This window comes from Polypterus senegalus, chromosome 6 (assembly GCF_016835505.1).
Source record: "Polypterus senegalus isolate Bchr_013 chromosome 6, ASM1683550v1, whole genome shotgun sequence".
Classification (NCBI taxonomy): Eukaryota; Metazoa; Chordata; class Cladistia; order Polypteriformes; family Polypteridae; genus Polypterus; species Polypterus senegalus.
Genome location: NC_053159.1, coordinates 608,173 through 630,510, shown reverse-complemented (window position 1 = coordinate 630,510; position 22,338 = coordinate 608,173). Strand labels below are relative to the sequence as shown.

Genomic DNA, 22,338 nt, shown 5'->3' with positions numbered 1-22,338 from the left:
GTGTTTTGTGAATAAAGTGTTTCCGCCATTCAAATGTTAACATCATTTTGACTCACCCTGTATTTATTTGTTGTTTTATTGATTAGTCTGTGGAGTTGTATGAAGAAGGTATGCTAAATAAATCAAGTTATTATGATGGAATACTTAAAGTAAAGCTTACAGAATGTAGCTCACCTCGTTCATGTTTTTACAGGAAGGTAATCCTGAAGTTGTAAAGTCTTAGGTCATCTGCCCGTAGCATTACAACCCAGCTAGCTCTTCAGAGTTTCACAGTCACCATCAGCGTCATTCTATCCATGCCCTCTCGCTTCAGTTTCTGGCATGAGTTTGGATTGAGTCACAGTAGTAGTTTGTTGTCTTTAAATAATCCTATAAAGCACTGACTCAAGATATTCCCCGTAGCTTCATCGTACAGTGGACTCTGACCCCAGAGTCCAGAAGACAAATGGCAGTCTAACCCCTTATTTGGGGTTACAGAGGCCTGAAAATGCACACGTGCAAAAGTCAAATGAGACTGACGTCAGTTCAGCACACTAGAAAATTGTCAGTGGACTTTACTTTTAATTTGATTTTTACATAAAAGTAATGCAGGGCAAAATTCTGATTTAGTCAGGATTGATGGAACGGTCTGATATCATGCTAAGGTGTTAATCACCTAATGTGCGTCAACATGTCTTGGGTTCAAACCGCACTGGCACATCCACTGCCCTGGCACATCCACTGTCCTGTGTGCTGAACGTATCGTCCTAAAAGTGTCCGATTCCAAACAGGAGGGTCTCCCTCCACTGACTCACTGCAAGGCCTTGTGTTCTAGGAAGTAAACCATTTGTACTTACTATTGTGGTTCTGTCCCAGTAGGTAACAAGACTCCTGAGTGACAGTGGGCACTGTCATAAACCACTGCCACCTGAGTATTTGAAGACATCCAATTAACATTAACGTATGGCTTTAAACACTGGCTAGAAAGTGAAGGGCCACATTAGACACTGCCAGCTCTCTTCATACTGTATGGGCTTTAAAAGAGCGCTACGCTATGCCTGTGCTCCACGACACAGGACCCAGATGAAGAGGTACAAACCCACAGTATCAGAATCCTCGAACATCAGAAACCAAAACTAATGGGTGGTTTATCTTGAAGTGGGCTGACATGCACATAAGAATGAGTCTGCCTGTCGTGAAAGGTCAGCATGTGACCAGTGAATAAAACAATGGCTCGTCACACAGGGTGTCCAGTTCATACCGAATTCAACCAACAGGCTCCGTGGATCAGCAATTCTCTGTAGGAACAAATATTTGTGGCATTCTGCTGTGTAGTTACATTAGCGCTTCTTCTGAAGCGTCAGCTACCACCAACTTTACTTTTACTTTAATCCTCATTCTCTTCAGTCTTTGTGCCAGGTCTCCTTTCAGCACGTGTCTCCTAAAGCTAACGAGATTGAACTCTTCTACTTTTTCCTCACAACCCTGGCTCAAGTCTGCTTGCTCTTTAGTGCTCCGTATTATGTATAGTTGAAGAGGAGATGCACTTTGTTACAGACCCTTACTGGAGTTCCCAATGCCGCCCCAAAATAGGAGGAAAGGAAGGTGGACAATCCAGCATAAGAAATGAATAAAGGCTGCAAGATTTACTCAAACGGTCAGCAAAAAGATAACGTCGGTCTGGAACTCTTGAAGGACGGTGGTCAGTGGATGATTTCAATAACTGAACAAAATGATACTTGTGTGCCTTTGTAAATAGTACGATTTTGAGGTCGGAATATAAATTAGTGGTGAGCGGATGGGGACTCTCAAATTATCAAGATCTCTACTGCAGGGAAGCTGCCCTTCACACTGTCTTACCTTGTCTGACATTGCAAACATGTGCTTTGTATCCTGCAGAGCAAGTGTCAGCAAGAATAGTTCAGGAGGTGACGGCCGAGGCTGTAGCTGTGCTGAAGGGGGAGCAGGACAAGGACTTCCAGCACAAGGACACTGCAAAACAGTTACCCTCAGGTGAGATGTCAGCTACAGGATTCCCAACGCTAACTCTGCATTTCTCATATGTACCCTAATAAAATGGATGATGTAATTAGGATTAAATGAAACTGAAGGGAATACAAGCCCTGAAAGGGGACACAGAATTGCCTGCCGTGCTGCTCATAGTCGTAACTTCAATGCACTGCCTCTTTACCTCAAATGACATCTACAAGGGCACGGGATCACAGTACACTTTGGACCTGAGCTACTGCAGCCGGCACTCCACAGAACCCTAGTTAAAACCAAACTAATAACCTAATAGGACCGGCAATGTCAAGTGTCACAAGGCCATGACTGACAGCACACATCAAAAATTAAAGACTCTCTGCCCCTCCTGGAACTTAAATGAAAAGCCCCCTGTCTGTGTTTCAGGGTACATTATGGGTCCTTGATCGTCTCCTTTATGTTGACATAACATTGACCCACAGATTAAATAGAACTTATGGCCCGCTGAGATCTGGAGCACTACTTTTACACCACTTGTATTGTGTGAGAGTTCAGATCTTAGCGAAAGATCTTATCACATGCTTTATGTGGAAAGATGAAAAGAGCTGAGCCTTTACAGTTTAAGCAAAAAGCCAAGCAAAATGACACCTTTTACTGGCTAACTAAAAAGATTACAATATGCAAGCTTTCGAGGAAACTCAGGCCCCTTCTTCAGGCGAGATACGGGGGCCTCAAAAGCTTGCATATTGTAACTGTTTAGTTAGCCAGTAAAAGGTGTCATTTTGCTTGGCTTTTCTCTACATTCATAATGGCTAACACGGTACAACACCCGAGTACTACAGTTTAAGAAAAAGAAGATTAAGAGGAGACCTGAGTGAAGGGTTTAAAATGATGAAGGGAGTTAGTGCAGTGGATCGATGCGGTGACTTTAAAGTGAGTTCATCAAGAACATGGGGACACAAATGGAAACTTGTGAAGGGGAAATTTCACATAGATAGATAGATAGATAGATAGATAGATAGATAGATAGAAGTGAAAGGCACTATATGATAGATAGATAGATAGATGAAAGGCACTATATAATAGATAGATAGATAGATAGATAGATAGATAGATAGATAGATAGATAGATGTGAAAGGCACTATATAATAGATAGATAGATAGATAGATAGATAGATAGATAGATAGATAGATAGATAGATAGATAGATAGATGTGAAAGGCACTATATAATAGATAGATAGATAGATAGATAGATAGATAGATAGATAGATAGATAGATGTGAAAGGCACTATATAATAGATAGATAGATGTGAAAGGCACTATATAATAGATAGATAGATAGATAGATAGATAGACAGATAGATAGATAGATAGATAGATAGATAGATAGATAGATACTTTATTAATCTCAAGGGGAAATTCACATAATCCAGCAGCAGCATACTGATACAAAACAAATATTAAATTAAAGAGTGATAACAATGCATGTAAAAACAGACAATAACTTTGTATAACGTTAACGTTTACCCCCCCGGGTGGAACTGAAGAGTCGCATAGTGTGGGGTCTCCTCAGTCTGTCAGTGGAGCTGCTCCTCTGTCTGGAGATGATCCTGTTCAGTGGATGCAGTGGATTCTCCAGGATTGACAGGAGTCTGCTCAGCGCCCATCGCTCTGCCACGGATGTTAAACATAAAGACTAGGAAGTTTTTCTTTACACAAACAGACACTTTGAATAAGCGAGCAAGTAGTGTGGTAGACAGTAAGACGTTAGGGACTTTCAAAACTCGACTTGATGTTTTATTGGAAGAATTAAGTAGACAGGACTGGTGAGCTTCGGTGGTCTGAATGGCCTGTTCTCATCCAGAGTGTTCTAATGTTTTAAATGAAGAAACAGCCATGTCCAGTAACTAGGAGAAGAAATGTCTTGCACTTCATTGTGAAATATCATTTAATAATAATAATTCTTTGCATTTATACAGCACTTTTCTCATTATTCAAAGCGCTCAGCAATTGCAGGTTAAGGGCCCAACAGATCTGAGTCCCTATTGGCATTTACGGGATTCAAACCGGCAACCTACCCGATTACCAGTGCAGATCCCTAGCCTCAGAGCCGCCACTAGTAATCGTTGCTTATAACAATTGTTATTACAAGTACAGTGCACATGCGATGCTCTTATATGACAGGCAGCAGTTCTTCAGAAGGAGAAGGGAGCCCAGCATGGTGTCATCAGTATTGTGCACACTCACAATTGTAACGTTACACCGCCTTAGACTCCTCTTTTCTTTTTAGAGTTCTTTCACTGGCAGGCTCTTTTCCATTCCATTGTCCCCATTTTTATATTAAATTCAGGTGGGGAGACTGCATTTTTCATTTCACTATTAAATAGCTGCTCAGATAATAAACAAATGCCAATAACATGTAAAGCAGTAGTGTAGGCAGAAGAAGAGGGCCTTGTGTGGTGTTAAAACTAATTTCCACCAGTTACAAAAACCCAAATTAAATGATATGACACACACACACACACACACACACACAAGCCTACCCCACAGAGGTTCATTAGCTAGTAACGTAGTTTGCTTCATTTAAAAACGTTATTCCGTCCACTCAAGTGCAATGTACTCCTTTAGCCCACCTCTGCACTCTCCTCTTATGAGGCCGTGAGTCAACGTTTGAAAAAACAATTTAATTTTATTCAGATTTCATTGTATGTCTTAATATTTCCCTTTGGGATAAAAGACATACATATATAACAATTAGTCATTGTCTGAAAAGATGGTTATAGTTCTTACTAACTTTTATTTTTTGTAATTATTCAAATGTAATCCTCTGTATTGAAGTATGCAGGCGTTCCAAATAACTGAACACAAATGCTGTAAGCCTGAAATGGGAGATTTTTTTCACAAACCCTGTATATTTGGAATATAAATCATCATAGAGGTGTGTTGCGTCTAACTCCTTTTAAAATGATTTACAAGCCATTACTAACTGCGCACTGGTTGCATTATAATAGAACCTAAAATGTGATCACCGCATCATCACAGGAATAGTCTGGGTTACCATGGAAACCTTTCTAATTGGTTCAGGAATGCACGAGCTTCTGTTTTACAACGATAATGGCAAAGAAATGACGGCAAGGGACAAAAGATGCAGAGAACAGTAAATGCTGCAGAAAGAAGTCACATATTACAATAATTCTGCTTCTAATTATATTATACCTGCAAGTTTTACACTGAGAAAAATAAATCTCACTATTGTAGGAGGCACAAAAAAAAAACTAAAAAAAAAGCTAAGCAGAGTGTAGGCTGGTGGTGCAGTAATTAGTGGGGCTGCCTTACAGAGTGAGAGTTCTGGGTTCAAATACCAACACAATCTTTTTTTCTGGAGCTTTTCTCCCACATGTAAAAAAAATGTAACTGAGTGACAACTGCAAAAAAAAAAACAGGGCAGCAATAATAGATTGGTAGCCACATATAATTTGTGTCTACCTCGTGCTTTCTACATGACGCTGCTCCCCGCAATCCTCAAAATGGGATAAACGGGTTCATGAAGTGGTAAGATGATTTTAAATCATAAGGAGACCATTCAGTCCTTCAGGCCTGTGCCATTCAGCGCCTCAGTCAATACTAGCGGTAGGAACGGACACCAAATCACCCAGACACTGGCTCGCGATACTACTGTACACCGTGGCGATCTGTTCTAAAATAATATGCAGTTTAATAATGTGACATATTACAACGGATTTCATATTTATTTGACTGAATTTAAAGATAAGAATCACATCCTTCTAGGACACCCCTTAACTAAACACGTTCTTTTTTTTAATAGTGGACATTAATGTGAAGATGTTTGTAAATCACCTATGTAGGGGTGATTATGCTATTTTAGTGTGCTATACACATACAATGTATTAATAATAACATCTTCATCTCAGCAATCTGATGAGGAGACTGCGATCATTCATTTATGGGAAATAGCAGAGACACTTGTATAGAAATTGACATTTGCTCGTATTTGTCAAACAAGCCCGCGTGTCTGTAGTACGGTTCTCAGCCAATCATTTACATTAGTTTGAATACACACAAATATGAATTTCATTTTTCAGGCAGCATACATATACTCTGTGGTTCTTATGGACTATTCATTTGGTCTTTACTCAATAAATTACCAAAAACACCATTGATTTCTATAGCACATTTTCATATTCAGGGTGTAACTCAAAGTGCTTTACAAAATGTCTATGAAATAGCTACAAACAAAGAATATCAAAGTTAAAAGAAGAATAATGAATAAACAGCACACAAAGAATAAATAATACACACACAGAAAGACAGATATACAATTAGTAGAGAGGTGGGGTTCTCACATATACACTCGGTTTTGAAGTCTCTGAAGGTGAGGCTGATCCAACGGTCAGATGGCCAAAAAAAAAACAAAAACCTTCAGATAAGCTGCAGAAAAAAACCAAACAAACAAACAAAATCTGCAGGGGTCCCAAGGCCAAAAGACCAGCCAGGCCCCAAGTAGTTCATTATTGTTTAGAGGATTTGAAGCAGTGGGTCATTCAGACATGACAGGAGGCTGCACTGGACTTTGATCAGGTGGTGATGGTGCATCCATCCATCCATTTTCTAACCCTCTGAATCCGAACACAGGGTCACGGGGGTCTGCTGGAGCCAATCCCAGCCAACACAGGGCACAAGGCAGGAACCAATCCTGGGCAGGGTGCCAACCCACCACAGGTGATGGTGCAGAACTTTCATATTTAAGAAACTCGGTTCTCAAATACAGGTAACAGTTCCCAGTTAATTAAAGCATGGGAAAAGAAACCTGTGCCATTCACCGAGGTTCTGATTTGCTCCTCTTCTCTTTTCATTGCACACAGCGGCGATGATGAAGTTTGGAGGCTAATTGCACGTTTCATGTGAAGTCCTTTCTTCGCCTGAGCCCAAGCGTGTAGCCTGCACATGGCTAGAACATCTGTGAGTCTCAGCAGTGCTGCGGACGTTTGCAGCCTGCGATCTGTTGGACTGCTGGCACTGCTACAATACAACGATCACTGCATTGCAAACGCTGTCACTGCTGCATGCTCGAAGTCCAAATAAAAAGTCTAGCAATGTCATATAGCCAAATGATATTACACTTTTTTATGGGTACACGCTGCACTACAGAAGCTTACTGCCAACAATTTGTTTTCTTTTTTTATTTGGGTAATTTTTGCAAAAGTATTGCATTGTTTAGGACCTGGTACTTCATTTACATACAACACAATTATGGGAACAGAAATTAGATAAGTGAATTGAAATTATGTGCTTCCGCAGGTGGCAACCACATGTAGCCATGAAAAGAGGCCGTAAAGTTGATTCATCCAAAAATAACGTGATGGCATACGCTTTTAGGATGCCGACATACGTGCCACTGAAAGCTACGACAGCTCCTTGATTTCTGCAGCGTTTACTTACTACATTTCACAGGACGACTGGTTTTCTCATTACGTTCCCAAAGATCTGCACGGTAGGTTATTGAGCCATTCCAAATGGAGTCTGTGTGAGGTGGGCATAAGTGGGCCCTGCAAAGGGCTGGTGCCAGTCGGAGGCTGCATGCTTCATGATGGCCCCTCTGCCAGCGAATTGGATTAATTAGACTTTATGTTGTTTTAAATGCTTTATTCATTACCAAGGGTATAATATCACTCAAAAGAAGAAGCACATACTTAGTGTAGCATAGCGGTTAAGGATTTGAACCTCACTTGATCCTGCTGCTGGCCCTGCGTGACCCCGAGCATGGCACTTCACCTGCCATTGGAAAAACAAAGAAACAAATGGAGCCAACTGCATCTCACATGCTGTCTGTGGCCTTCAGTCAAACCAATGACAGAATGGTGACTGACTGCGGTCTTATGGCCACACGTGAACGGTCACTCACCTGCCCTACCATACCTGCCACCACCACGTGTACACGGACTTCATTTAAACACAACGTCGTGTACTTTCATTTGTGTTGCTTTGCTGTAAACAGGTGCAGAGACGATTCAATTTCTCTTTAAGGTGGCGCGGCTGCCTGTCAACTCAGCTCGGGTTCGGCCGGAGCTCGAGTACCGATGCGCGAGTTTAAAGGCTCGTGAGGGTCGGGAAGGCACGCCACTTGAGTAGCCACCTCTGGATCGGTGAGCGTCTTTTGAGACGGGGGACGCAAGACGGAACCCGACCCCGTCCACTCTCTGGCCGTCAAAGCAACTACACCGCCCATGACGTTCAAAAGAGCCCAGAAAACAGTAAGCAACACATAATGTAGGGGCCTCAGCCTCGATCGTTTGTGTTACACTGCTGCCTTTTCCTAGCGGAGTTTTAAATGCCTAACATTTCATAAACTATATCAGTGTCAGAATATCGCTCGATATTTAGTTATCCTCACCCTTCCGATGCAGACACGTCCAAGTTCAGTAGTCTCCATTGAGCTCCCCTCGCTTCTTCGGTCCGGTCGTTCGCTCGGCCGCCGCTTGACGTTTCGCTGCTGAGCACAACATTGGCGGGCGGGCGCGCGCGCGAAGATTTGGCGCGCAGGACGAAGTAGCGGGAGGCGGCCGCTCAGATTCGTCGTCTGCTAGTGAAGGGCTGGCTCGTCTCGTGGCTACCGTGGAAAAGGTAGGATTGAACCGGGCGGGCACTCGAGTCTTCTTGATAAAGGACAGGATAATAAGACAATAGTGTATATGTGGGCATACCGATCAGATCAGACAATGCGTGTGCGTGAACAAAACGTCGTGTTCTACTGTTTAAACCTCGTCTCATCTGACGTCATAACTAGCCGTGGCGGGCAAAGGCATCGTCGGGGAAACAAAGGGTGGCGTCGCCCGTGGCCAATGTGTCAAATGACGAAGGGGACTTTAAACTGCGGGCTCCACTCATCGGACATGTCAGGCCACCGTTTCCGTTTCAGGGGGCTGTCCGCGAGTGAAGGTGAAAGTCAAATTTACTGCCCGTCTGGTCAGGTCAGGTTGGGCAGCAGGCACTGGTGTATGGCGGGCCGTCTTAACGTCTAATCCGTTTTCCTTGATAGCAGCAGTTACAAGGCTGGCATCGTCTATTTAAAATTTGATATCTAGCTTTTAAAATTTGGCAGCACGATTTTAAAATTTCCTGTCGAGCTTTTGGAATTTGATATTTTGCTTTTGAAACTTGATTAAAAAAATAGGAAGTGGTCTCCCCTCGACTTTCTGGTATGCTCAGAGATGGCGATGGATATTTGAGGGGTAGACCGCAAGGCAATGATTATATTTTTATATTACAGTAGAGTCTCACTTATCTGACATAAATGGGCGGGCAGAACGTCGGATAAGCGAAAATGTCGGATAATGGGAGGTGTTAAGAAAAAGCCTATTAAACGTCAAACTATGTTATAATTTTACACATTACGAACCTAATACAGTGGCTCGGTTCACGAACATCGCTGAACACGTACAAATCGGGTTATGACCAAAAAGTTTGCCAAACTTTTGCCTCTGTTCACAACCACACACTCGGTATAGGAACAAGCCAGTTTCCCTTTTGGTTAGTGCGCGCCGATGATTTCCACACGTGTTCAGTCTCTCCCTGGGCAGCAAGAGGGAGAGCGCGAGAGAGACACACGCACACACACGCGTGCACGAGAGAGAGAGACACAAGCACACAGGCTAGAGAGGGCTGGCCACATAATCCACTGTAATCATGTTTTACAACAAAACAACAGAAAAATGTAACTGAAAAAATGAACTTAGCAACAAAAAATTGACTATGCTCACGCTGGCAACTTGCAGTTCTTGTTGCCGATTGATGCGTTTTTTTGTTTTTTGTGGTGGGATGTCAGATAATACAGAATGTTGGATAAGCGAAGGTCGGATAAGCGAGACTCTACTGTATTTATATTAAAGAACCATCAACAACACATCAAATTAATAATATATTGAACAATTATTATAAAAGTAAACTTAAAATAAATCAGACTCTGCAGCTGAATAAATAAAGGTAAAGGACCAATCCCGGTTAAAGTTGAGCTCTTTGTACCTCATATGTGAATGCAAAATTTGGTTGACCTAAGTGAAGTTATTGTCTTTACACAGACAGACAGGCCAAACCCTAATCCTAACCCTAATTCATCAAAATCTTGAAATGTAATCTTTGGACAATTCCAATACTGTAGTTTCCCTATACTTCGTTTACGAGAAAGTAAAAAGAGAGGTAATCTGTTTTAGTATTTCATCCATTTTACTTTGTATGAAATTTGATATCAGACTTATAAAATTGAATATCACACTTTTGAAATTTGATTTTTATCAACCATTTGTACTTACAGAGTGAATCAAACTTATGTTAACATTTGAATGGCGGAAACAATTTGTTCAAAAAACATACTTCGTATGTGCAAGATGATTTACAGAAATGTCTCAACCTGTTCGCCATCAAGCCGACGAGCAACTGTACCATTTAAAGCCCGGACACCCTTTACGTGGGGAACAGATGATGCCATGATACCACAGTCCGTATTCTGTCCTTCAGGTCATTGATATTTCAAACTTCCCTTCTATATGCGTGCTCCTTCATCATACAGTGGTTCTCAACCTGTGGGGTGGGCCCCCCTAGGGGGGCACAAAGTAACAAAAACGGGGGCGCGAAGATATGAAAAAAAGAAAACAAGAATCAAAAAAATGAAAAAAAAACATCTGATGAAACCAAAACAAATGAACTTAAACTACATTCTGATACTGGAACGATGCATATAGAGTTAGATACGTAAATGTCGCTAAAAGTTAAGTAGGTATAATAAAATATGCATCTACATTTCAAAAAAAATGCTAATGTTAAAAAAACTGCTATGAAAACTCGGGTCACAAATACTTTAAGGTTGAGAAACGCTGCCATAACCAGAAATCACAGGGAGTCAAATCAGGGGAGTGAGGAGGCCATCGACCTGGAAATGTGTGGTCGAGATAACAATAATCCACTAAGCACTTAGCATAATTTTGACTCGCCATGTATTTTTTACCTTTCCACACTTTCACCCAGGCATTGCCAGGTCATTCAGAGAGGAAATGCTTCCTTCACCATCCCTTGAGTTCACATCCACCTTGCCAACATTTTCACCTCCTGAGGTGTCCAGAGACTTGCGCTTGCTTGCCTTTTACTCGCTCAGAGTTGCTCCTCAGATCTCCATGCAGATCTGTTTTGTCTTAAACGTTCAATAACTAAGTGACATGCTGATTCATAAAGTGAGCTGACCAATGGCCAGATTAAAGATGTTTCAGGCTGACACAGCATTAACACGTCTCTTGCTATCCTACGTTCCTCACTGTTTCCATATATGCTAATGTGATGCACTTGCAGGCCTGGCTTTGTTTAAGTTTTATTTTAGTTGCCAGGCTCATGGCACAGCTCTTTAACGGCTGGGCTCACACGAGTGTTTCATATAACTTACCTTTGAAACTGCTTGCCCTCATTGATATTGTAGTGAAGGTAAAGTAAGGAGCTGTTACAAGTGACGCCGCAGCGATTTCACCAAATCCCACACTGAGCAATGGTAATGCAGAATTTCCTTCCTAAGCAATCGATAGATAGATAGATACTTTATTAATCCCAAGGGGAAATTCACAAATCGGCACATTTCTTTAGTTCAGAAGGCTAATTTTCCACATTTCTGCACAAGGACTGTCGTCAATTGCATGGTCTTGTTTTTACGTCCTGGAGAGAACTACCTGTGGTGGACATGGCACACACCTGCTGGTATGAAGTTTATAAGTCAATGAGCTTAGTTTATTTGCTGTCATTCAGATGATTTTCAACAGCTAGTTTCCAGTCAGTTAATCAGTCATCGTCCAACCTGCTATATCCTAACACAGGGTCACGGGGGTCTGCTGGAGCCAATCCCAGCCAGCACTGGGCGCAAGGCAGGAAACAAACCCCGGGCCGGGCGCCAGCCCACCGCAGGGCACACACACACCAAGCCCACACTAGGGACAATTTAGGATCACCAATGCACCTCACCTGCATGTCTTTGGACCGTGGGAGGAAAGCCACACAGACACGGGGAGAACATGCCAACTCCACGCAGGGAGGACCTGGGAAGAGAACCCAGGACAACAAGTTTCCATGTTTCATTAATACATTTTAAGCAGATATATTATTTTTATGTATACTGCACAGTATGTATCTCTGTTGTAACAATGTGCGTTGTGTTTATAACTCCAAACTGGCCCCGGGTGAGACTGTGGTATCTCTTCCTGGGTTCTTTTCTGTCTTGAGGAGATTTATTTGGAAGAGCGTCAGGCTTCTTACAGTCAGAAACTGGATAAAGCAGATTCAAGAGATATACTTATGAATTGTTATATACTGTACTGTATTATTCACTTATTTGACCAAACTCCAACGTACATTACCACTGAATGGCACCAACCACACCAGGAGTCATTGGTGTGTCCAGCTCTGTTCACTTTATAGTTTTATGGCGCCAGTGGTTGGTGCTTCTTCATTGCCACTTCAGAGCCTTGAGCTCAGTCGGTGTCTGCCCAGTGTGCACAGTCTCCTCATGTCTATGTGACTTTCCTCTGGGTACTCCAGATGTGTAAAAAGATGAAATGTAAAAGATTTATTTAAGATAAATTGTGACATTAAATTACTGCCATATGACTAAGTAGACGTGTATGTTTGAGCGTGCTGACGTTGGTCCGTTTATCGTAAATGGATGAAGTTCATTTATAAGCCCAACACACACAACATGGCCACTCTTCCTACCAGTTAAGACCTTGCCCAGCTCAAATCCTGACTCAAGACCAAATGAGTGTTCGAGGCAGTGCCCTTTTGTAGCCCCTTTTGCTCCTGCATCAGTCAAATCCTTCTTTTGGGCCTTGTTTCCAGTTTGCTGTCAGCCTTCCCAGAACACTTCACAGCTACACTGGTTCTTACTGGAGAAAAGCAGAGTCCTGTAAGGTTGGCAGAGTTGCAGTTGCCGCTAAGCTCCCAGAGTGCTGTTTCCTCTCTTTATCCGCAGTAGATCCTTCCATAGTTCTTCTGTAGGACTCAGTGTATTTACAGGGTTTACCGTAGCCCTTTCGCTGAGCTCTGGTGCGGTGTGTTTTGCCCCTGCCCTGCGCCACCCTTTTCTGCCTTCATGTCCCTTGTTCACAAGGTCACCCGTACCAATGCACTGTATCATATTTGTGGATGCTCTCGTCCTGTCCATGGCAAATAACTCTCGTTGAGAAATACTTGGGCTTCAGTTCCAACTGTTTTAAGAAGCAAGCTTACCAAGTTAGAAAACTGGTGACTAAATGATGTAATGTCCTGCTTCTTCCTGTTTACAGAGCTCATTAACTCAAAGGGCTGGTCACAGAGCACCGCGGGCTCACTTCTGGCAGGGCACACGCACTCTTAAAATGGCCAGTTCAGAGACGGCAGTCAGACTTCTATTAAATCTTGGTTACTGCGCCGGCTGCATGTCTTATAAGCAGCAGTATTTCTAGTATCAGTTGTTATTTCAGCCGCCACATTGTGTATTGGATGTCTGTTTCTGAAATTCTCCTCTCATAACTTAACCCTGTATTGTGACCATTTTCTTTCCTTTCTCCATATAAGAACTTGAATATTTTGTGATGGAATGTGTTTTACTGTAATGTAACATAATGTCACAAGCAGTGTTTTCACAGCTCAGATTTGCAAAGCATCATAGAGTCTCTAAGTTCTTGGCAATGTGTGGGAGCATTCCCTGAAAGTCTCGCGCCAGATATGTGCACATTTGTAAGGTGACATGGAGCGTCATCTCCTGTCTGCTGAGGATCTTTTCTGAGTTAAATGGTGCAATTTTGAGAAGAATTCTGTGCTGGATATTTCTGTTTACTTGCATCTCCAATTGTTTTTTACTGTGCAGTTGAAGACTCCGCTAATCTGCCTCCCTCTCCTCCTCCATCTCCAGCTTCAGAGCAGATTGGACCTTTGGAGGAAGGTAGGACCTCTGAGGGTAGTGTTTCTATTGTTGTCAGCAAGCCACATGAACACTGTATGTTTGAACAGCCATTTACCCAAATGTTTCTCTTGATTTATTATAAAAGTGTGAGTAGCGCCACTGAGCCTGATGCCTACTAGCATTGCAGTTCTGAGCTCTAGATGGTTTTCAACCCTCCTGTCTTTGCCACAGGGGCCTTACAAGTTCATTTGCATAGGCTTAGCCCATAGCCATGCAAGTGGCCGTCCACAGATACAGAAATATTGTGGGCCAAAGGAGATAGTGGTTCAATAAAGACAGATTTAATGTTCCTCCTCCTCCTCTTCCTCGTCTCAGAGGGTCAGTCCTAGTTTATTAAGTTGCTAGGACCCTTCCATTTCCATGCCCCACCTTCCCTGATAACCAGTGCCATGTTTTTAAACCGGACCCTCAGCTACCCATCAGTACGACACTTGGGGTGTTGGTTGAACATGGTACGTGCATGAAGTCATCGTGATCTGGCTAACCTTTAAACTCTTAGCCATGATACTCCTTTTATGTACAAATGTTTAAGTTTCCAACTATTTGTTGAGCATGTTTTGGGTTTGCTGTAATTTCTGTTGCCATTTGCCTGTTTTATCCTTTGTTCTCCTCAAGTGCTGCTCTCCTACTGATTTCAGGTCATTGTAACTGGTGATTTTGCTGTTTTCATATTGTCCAAGATGGGTGTGTGTGGAGTCAGCCATGCTCAGTCAATGTCAAATGCCAACAACTATGACTGAAAACTGTGATTAAGAAATGCACATCCCTGGTCTTTTAAAACACACTCTGAAGCGAACACTGTGCAGAAAATACACACATCGGAACAGCCCATAGGTGCTTCTTGGAAACAATTTGCAGCGCTGGATACAGTCGCAGATGTTCACCCCACTTACCTAACAAGTGGCAAAAGTCTCATCTGCCAGATGTTGGCCAGCACAGTGGTTCTGGAGATGCTGTCTCCTCAGCCAGGCCAGATGTAAGACCACTCTTCAACCTAGGAGGGGGGCTACAGCCGTTACAGGGATGGCTGCATATGGGATCAGGCTAAGGTTTCATAGTAGACCAGGGCGCCAGGTGCTGCCTCTCTGATGACAATTCAATATTATATGCAGTACTGTATAACTACTTTGAGACGGTTTAAGCCCCGTAACATTTCTGAATATGTTTTTGATTGCTTAGTCCTCTCACAGATGATTCCCACTTTGCCTCTCGGAGCCTCGTAATGATATTTAAGGCCCAGTTAGAGCAGTGTGCTGCAGTAAGGGTCTGTGGAGACGCCTCCTGGCTGCCCTTTACTTCTCCCAGGGCTTTTCCACATGGTTTTGTCATTGAAGATGCCTGGAGTGACTTTATTGACTTCCCTAATGGTGACAGTTCAGCTTTTTAATAGGAGACCTGACAACATGTTCGTTTGACAGCATGATGTGTCCAGTTGTCTTTGTGTTTCATATTAAGGTGGATACACTTTTGGGTTTGCGCATGATGAAAATGAAGAAAAGCATTAATCCAACATGTCACTCTCCCCCAAGCATGAGGAAAAACAAATTAGATTAGATGAAATGTTGATTTATTTCAAATATCAGAAAACTAGGGGGCTTGGCCCCCTGCTTGCTTCGCTCGCCAACCCCCTGTGCCTGTGCTACCCGTTAGCCTCTTTACGGTTCTGTCGCTCGCGTATGCGGTTGATGCGGTTGCACAATTTAAACAGATTGTTATTTTCATGGCAATTGTTACATCTGCGTAATAGAACTAACTATTTTACATTACAGCGAGTAATTAACCAGAGTAAAAAAAGAGTAAAACGTCATAAATTGAAAGTAAATGATGTCTCACGTTGCGTAAGAGTTATTTGTTGCGTAATCCGATTTTAGTCTGTTTGGCTTTAAAATTAACACGCACATACTTTTTAAACTTACACTTTTACTGTAAAACTTCAGCAAAAACAATTTTTTGAATTAAGTTTTCGTCAATATTGCATTGAACTTTGATTCTGTGTTTGGACTTTCATCGTGACAACGCCACGTATAACTGGCCGTGATTGAATTTTCTTTCTTTCCTTCTGTTAAATAAAACGCCTTTTTGGAATGTTTGGCTCTGAGATTTGTTTTAATGCGAACGGCATATCAAGACCTCCTTTGGTGTCTAATGTTATCCCCTGAAGATGGACTACATTACCTTTCTTAGATACGTCCTTCTTTCTACAGTAATTTGTGCGGTGTTAATGGTTGAAGTTAATCTTCGGGATGTTGTAAGTTGACATTTTCATCTTCCGCACCATCACCGCCAACTGTTTCAGCAGAGTCTATTGATACGCATGTGACCGATTTGCCGTGTTTGACTTTGTCGTTTCTCGGTGCTAGGATTGCCCGTGTACTCATTTCTTCTGTTGATAACCCTTCGTGATGAAATTCTTCAATAAGATTTGGACATCGTATGTCTTTTTTAATTGGGAACTTAAAGTGAGGTAAACATTAAAATGTATAAGAGCTGAGAGAGCAGAAACTGTGTCTGTTAAAAGCATTGACACCAATGAGAGGTGAGCGTGGACTGTGGGCGTGGTTTGAGAGGAGGGCGGGACTTGAACAAATCTCATGGCCAAAGTCTCCATTCGCGGGACTTGAACAGATCTCTTGGAAATAGTCTCGTCTCGCCTCGTCGGGTCTTAGGATTTTTTATATAATAGAGAGATAGGAATTTTTAGTAAAGTAAATGTTATATCACAGGACATGGTATGTATTGATGTGTATTTTATATCAAGATTATTATAAAGAAGCTGCTTAATCAGTTATTCTTTGTGGTATAAATTGCCTTTCAGATAGGGCTACATCACAATGTAGTTTACAGAGCAAACTAGAACTAAACCCAGTTCAAAAGGGACGTTACCATGCAATAAAGAATTTCCTTCTAATGAAGACACGATCTGCTCACACACAACTTGCTTTGTAGGACCAAACAATGTTTCTGGTCGTGTTCAGCTTTTAAATGAAGATGTCGTTCTGTCACATGTCAAGTGCTAAAAGAGCAGAACAGAATGTGTCACATATCAGCTGCCTCCCTCTTTAGAGCCACAAATACGTACCTTGGAGTTGGCTTTGATTTTACCAGTGACAGGGAGACTGAACGGGGAAAATGGCACACAGGGCTGAAATGTCAACCTAAATCAAGTAAACCACTATGACCGAAAAACACAGTGGGCTTGTGTAAGTGTGCTAAGATAAAACATGCAAAAGCACAAAAAAGAAGTTACCTAAGTATGGATTCAACCAGAAGACATCAGAAATGCTGACTGTAAGGCATACATTGACACAGCAGGACTCACAATTCTATGGCCATCTTAGATCCATGGACGCAACAGAAATCTCCGAATGTTCTTAACTGGCCATAGAGGACGAGAGGACGAGTGATCGTGTTAGTGATGTGAGGCCCTTACTGTCACTGCTGCCTTCCGTGTTTCAGAGTCCTCCGCTTGGAACTCTTCATTCCTTCGGTGTCCTATCAACACAAAAGGCAACATGTACTCATTCTTTCTGCATGGCTGTCTGCACAGCATACCCATAATGCTTCCACCGAAGAGCTCTAGGATGAATGTGCTTGGGGGTCTCTCAGTCATGTACTCCTAATTCAGAGAACTGGTAAATGTCACCGATCGTCACCAACAGAATAATTACAGGGAGTCTTTTCTCACGAGTTTTCGGCCTGTTTACTCCTAAACCTGCAAAATGCCATCATTTGAAAAGTAAAAAACTGTGATTCATAATCAGGATTTCAAATTTGAATCGCTGTCATTTTTGGCATTGGCAGCGCCACATGTGCTTCATGCTAAATACAGAGGCCATTTGCGAACTTTGTGCCATGTACCTGAGCAAGGCTGATCCCATCCATAGCCATGTGTGAGTGTGTGGTTGTGTCTGTGCCAATCCAACATGTGTTTTGCCCATCAGTCTCTGTGTGGTTTTTTTCCCCAGAGTTTTCTTCATCTGTCTGCCATCCCTTAAATGTGTGAATGCCCGAGTGTTTTAATGAGAATGTGTGCGATATGCATTACGTCTGTGCTTGTCTGTCCATTGGTGTCTTGCCTGTCTATTTCTGTTCGGTTTTCCCTGCAGTTTTCTTCCTATGTCTGTTTGTAGTTATAGGGGATGAGGAGAAGGCAGGCCCTCTCCGACGCTTCAAAAATTCACGGGAGAGGTGCAAGTTCCTAGCCCCTTCCATCTCGGTGTCTGTGCCCGACGATGATCCATACCACTCAGATGACGAATACTATGAGCACCCATTATTCAGCTCCGAGTGGACTCACTCTTGCCCGCCCCCCCGTGGGGAAGCTTCCATGTTTAGACAGATTGAAGGTGAACCACGCATGGTTCCTCTTTTTTTTCTTTTTTTCATTTGCTACAACTCCTCCCCCCCTCTGCTCTCCCTCTTCTGTCCTTTCCTTTCTTCCTCTCCTCTCCTCTCCTGTCCTCCTTCTGTGTCTGTAAGTGTATGTCTTGCATGGTTTTATCACTGGCCAGCAAAAGGCCTCTTTTCTTAAGGTGGTCAAGTCTTCAGATCACATGCATTCGTTCAGACACACTGCCTGTACCTTCTTATGTACCAATTCCTTAGCACACAACAAAAACGTATCAAAGACATTTAGCTTTCATTTTTAATTGCCTTTGATGCTCTTTTTAGAAAGAGTGTTGCTTTATTATTTGATGAATTGAAAATTGTCTTAGAAATGCTCCAAAGAAATTACAATAGGCACTGTATTATCTTTATTGTCTACTTTTGCTGGTTACTGCCACACAAATGAAAGTTGCTGTTCGAGGCCCACATGCATTCTTTTGTGTACCAGCACATGTATGCCATGCTTGTTTTAAAGCATACATGTCAGCCGTTTGACCCATAAGTGTGCAAATACAAATACTGTTTGTGTGCGTTCATCATCTGCACGAAGCTCTACGGTGTTTACATGATTTGGTGCACTGGAAAAAAATAAAAATAAAGAGAAATAATCATAATAATAAGAATAATAAGAAGAAGAATACTGCCTCAGTCCTACATTCCATACACACCTCGAGGAGCCCGCTGCACTGGTTTTTGTCATAGCCATCCTGTTTGCATTTGACTATTTCATAAATTCATAAAGACCTGCTGATGTACAAGATCTGTAGATCACAGGACGGCTTTCAGCTGAAGCATCTTCAGATATCTTTCATAGCACTCGTAGTGTTAATGGAGGATTATGATTTGGACAACTAAAAGAATAAAAACCTTAGGCTACAGTTGATGACATTCTTTTTCTACCTGATGTGACAGTTAAGTATTTAATGAACACTGAGTTTATTGTTCCTATTCCCTTTATTTATTATTTCTTCATAAATATTTTCTTTTTGGTTTCACCGTACATTTACTGTGCCTCTGATTTTACACTTCTGTAACGGCAAAACACAATTGTGGAAGGTATCTAACATGGCAGTGGCAAAATATACCTCCGTCTTGGCAGTTTTTGGTTGGAGTGACAGACGATTATTGGTGTGATGTTATTTATCTTCTTCAGGTTGTGCAGCGACTACCTTGGATTGTACTGGGAACAGGCCAAGAAAAGATGGATGGCAGGGTCCACTCAGACCAGAAAGTGTCGGATTAAAGCAACACTGGCACACGCACACGCACACACCTAGATTGCTCGTGTCCGCTCATTACACTTTCGTGGTCACATGACGTAACGTAACGAGAAGGTAGACAGATGTTCTATTAGTTCATTGAATGCTGGCACTCAGCATTTAGACTTACTGTGTATATCAAGGCAGATAGAGCGCAGTTGTTATTAGAAATACAGCCGCACATTTTAACGGTATGGTTAACGATTATAGACACAGAATTCTGTTTTGTATGTGTTGGATTATACAGTAGGTAGGACAAGAGAAAAACACAAATCGTACAACACGGAATAGGCTGTTGTTGTTCTGTTTGTTGAGGGCTTTCCTCGCTTTCTTGAGATCCCATCGTGTAGTGTCTTGACTTTAATGGCTCTTCTCTGAAGTTCTGACTCGGTCTGATTCACTGCTGTGAGGGAGTGAGAGGGAGAGACGATTAACTACTGGGCTATGCCACTGGTCTCTTTTGCTTTCCATTTAGGCAGACGTTTGAACAACTGCAGTTATCATTGACCATCATACACGGTGACATCTAAACATTAGAAAGCCAGGGTGTGCTTTGCTCATTACTAACTGTTTAGATTTCTAGTCTATTATAACGCAGAACGACAGTTTAACCAGACTAAGAAGATTCTGTGTGGACTGGTATTGTTCTTGATCTGCATTCAAGAGAAACATTTTTGCTTGCAGCAAAGGCCTCTCTTGGTCTCGGCCATTTGGTTCTTTGTCATTGTCTGTTTTGCTGCCTTCCCAAGCTTACTTTTGAACGGTAGGATCTTTTTTGTGTTTGACGAAATAGCATAGGGATAAGAGTGACTCTTCAGCCACACGCCAACGTGCAGCATAGCCATCTTCCATGGTACAAAAGCCAGTCGGAGTCTTCACTTCTTAAATAAGGCATGTGCTTCACTGGGTTAGGGTTCTGTGACTGGCACAGAGCTGAAATCTAACAGATCACCAGGATCACATTCATCATCGAGGAGCTTAGTGAGGACGTCTGTAAACCTTTGACGCCCAGATTTTGAAAATTTCTGCACACTGGAGAGATTCCAAAAGAGGCAGTCAAATATTACCCCATTATGTAAAAAGGGCGACCAGGCTGATCCCAGTAGCTGTAGGGCAGTAAACTTAATGTGCGTGACAGGCAAATTATTGGAAGCAATTAAGGACAACATGGAGCCGCACACGTCTAGAACAGGTGAATTAGCAAATGGGAAGGTCGAGGAAGTAACAGAGGCCTGCTGTTGTGTATGATTTCATTTATGTTGATTTTCAGAGAGCTTTTGATTCTCTACAGCCTGAAAGGTTAGCGATCAAACTCAACAAAGGGGCAATTCAAGGTGGTTTGTGTGAATGGGGGCAAAAGAAGCCAAAGGTTATGGCGAGGGGAACTTTTTCAAAACTGGGTGGTGTTAAAAGTGGTGTCCCTCAGGGGTCAGCACTGGGGCCGCTGCTATTTTTAGTATAAACAGAACATCTGGACTTGGGGACAATGACATTCATCGGAAGTAAGTATAAAGTATTACATAAAGAAAGTCAAAATGCCAGAATGTGAACACTCAATGGGAGGTCTGAAACGAGAGACTACATCTGATGAGAAGGACCTGGGAGTCATGGTGGACCGGTCGCTGTCTACATCAGTCAAGTCCAGTGTGATGATTGATACATCAGGGCAGTCTGCAGACGTGATCAAGATGTGCGGCTGTATAGCAACTTGATGTGTAGAGCGCAGGACACATCTGAAGTGCTGTGTTTAGGTTTGGTCTCCATATTACAAGAGAGAGAAATCCTGAGGAGAGCGACAGGCTGATGTCAGGGAGTAGGAGCTCGGAGCTACGAGGAGAGACTGTAGGAGTTTAGGAGGTGACATGACTGAACTGACAACAAGGGAGTTAGTACAATAGATGCCAGCTGTCACTTGGGCACCAACACAGGGACACCGTTGGGAACTTGTTCAAGGGCTGATTTTGCACAAACGTGAAGACATTTTTCTTCATACAAACAATCACAGACACAGCGAATAAATGATCAAGCAGTGTGCTGGAGGGTAGGACTAGCATGGACCTCCAGGTCTCGACTTGATGTCATTTTGGACAGTCTAGGTGTATAGGATGGATGAGCTTGTTCCTTTTCTCTGAGAGTAAATTAAAATGAAGCCTACAAATTAATAAATATGAAATCTCTTTCTAATAGCCAATAGAACCTTAGTAAACATTTCATGTAAAATTAAAGCACATGCGGCTGTGCATTCCCTTTACCGGCTGAGGGCAAAATGCAACCATCTGATAAAAGTGAGGTTCAGTTAACAAGAGAGATGAGCCATTGACTGCTGAATTAGCTAAGACACATACGAGTGGCCACCAGGGGACACAAGCAGCAAGCTCACTTCGGCATATTAATTCACATTTTATACTTCATGAAGACAACACGTGCTGCTAAACAGGAAAGGAGTATTCTAAATCAAAATAAATTGTTTAAAGCCAGCGTTTCAACCTAAAAAAACAAGACATACGCTAAATAAATGAGAGCTCAGTTCTGTGTGTACCTTCCAAAGGTGGGACTGACCGGGAAGAAATCCTGCGGCCACGTTTGCATTCCTACTCCTCCAGCATTCCAGACACATGGGGGTAGTGAGGTGAGTCGGGGGGTGCAGCAGGATTCTCATGGTATTCCTCTTCCCAGAAAAGAGCCCCCTGTCTGCCTTGAGTAGAAATTCTCATTGACTTTTATGGCACTAAGTGCCT

General features: G+C 42.4%; 1 protein-coding gene across 14 annotated transcripts in view; it reads left to right on the top strand.

Annotated features, from left to right (window-relative positions):
- The window catches only part of LOC120530706 (microtubule-associated protein 2-like), a 126,134-nt gene that overhangs the window by 73,550 nt on the left and 30,246 nt on the right, over positions 1 to 22,338 (top strand). For 10 of the 14 annotated variants that reach the window (XM_039755170.1, XM_039755161.1, XM_039755160.1 and 7 more), the window contains 3 exons: positions 1,879 to 1,992; positions 13,860 to 13,934; positions 18,086 to 18,301. In XM_039755170.1, coding sequence (XP_039611104.1) covers positions 1,879 to 1,992; positions 13,860 to 13,934; positions 18,086 to 18,301 — 405 coding nt within the window. The remainder of the gene's footprint in view (positions 1 to 1,878; positions 1,993 to 13,859; positions 13,935 to 18,085; positions 18,302 to 22,338) is intronic. The other 4 variants (XM_039755172.1, XM_039755169.1, XM_039755168.1 and 1 more) reach the window with 2 other exon arrangements.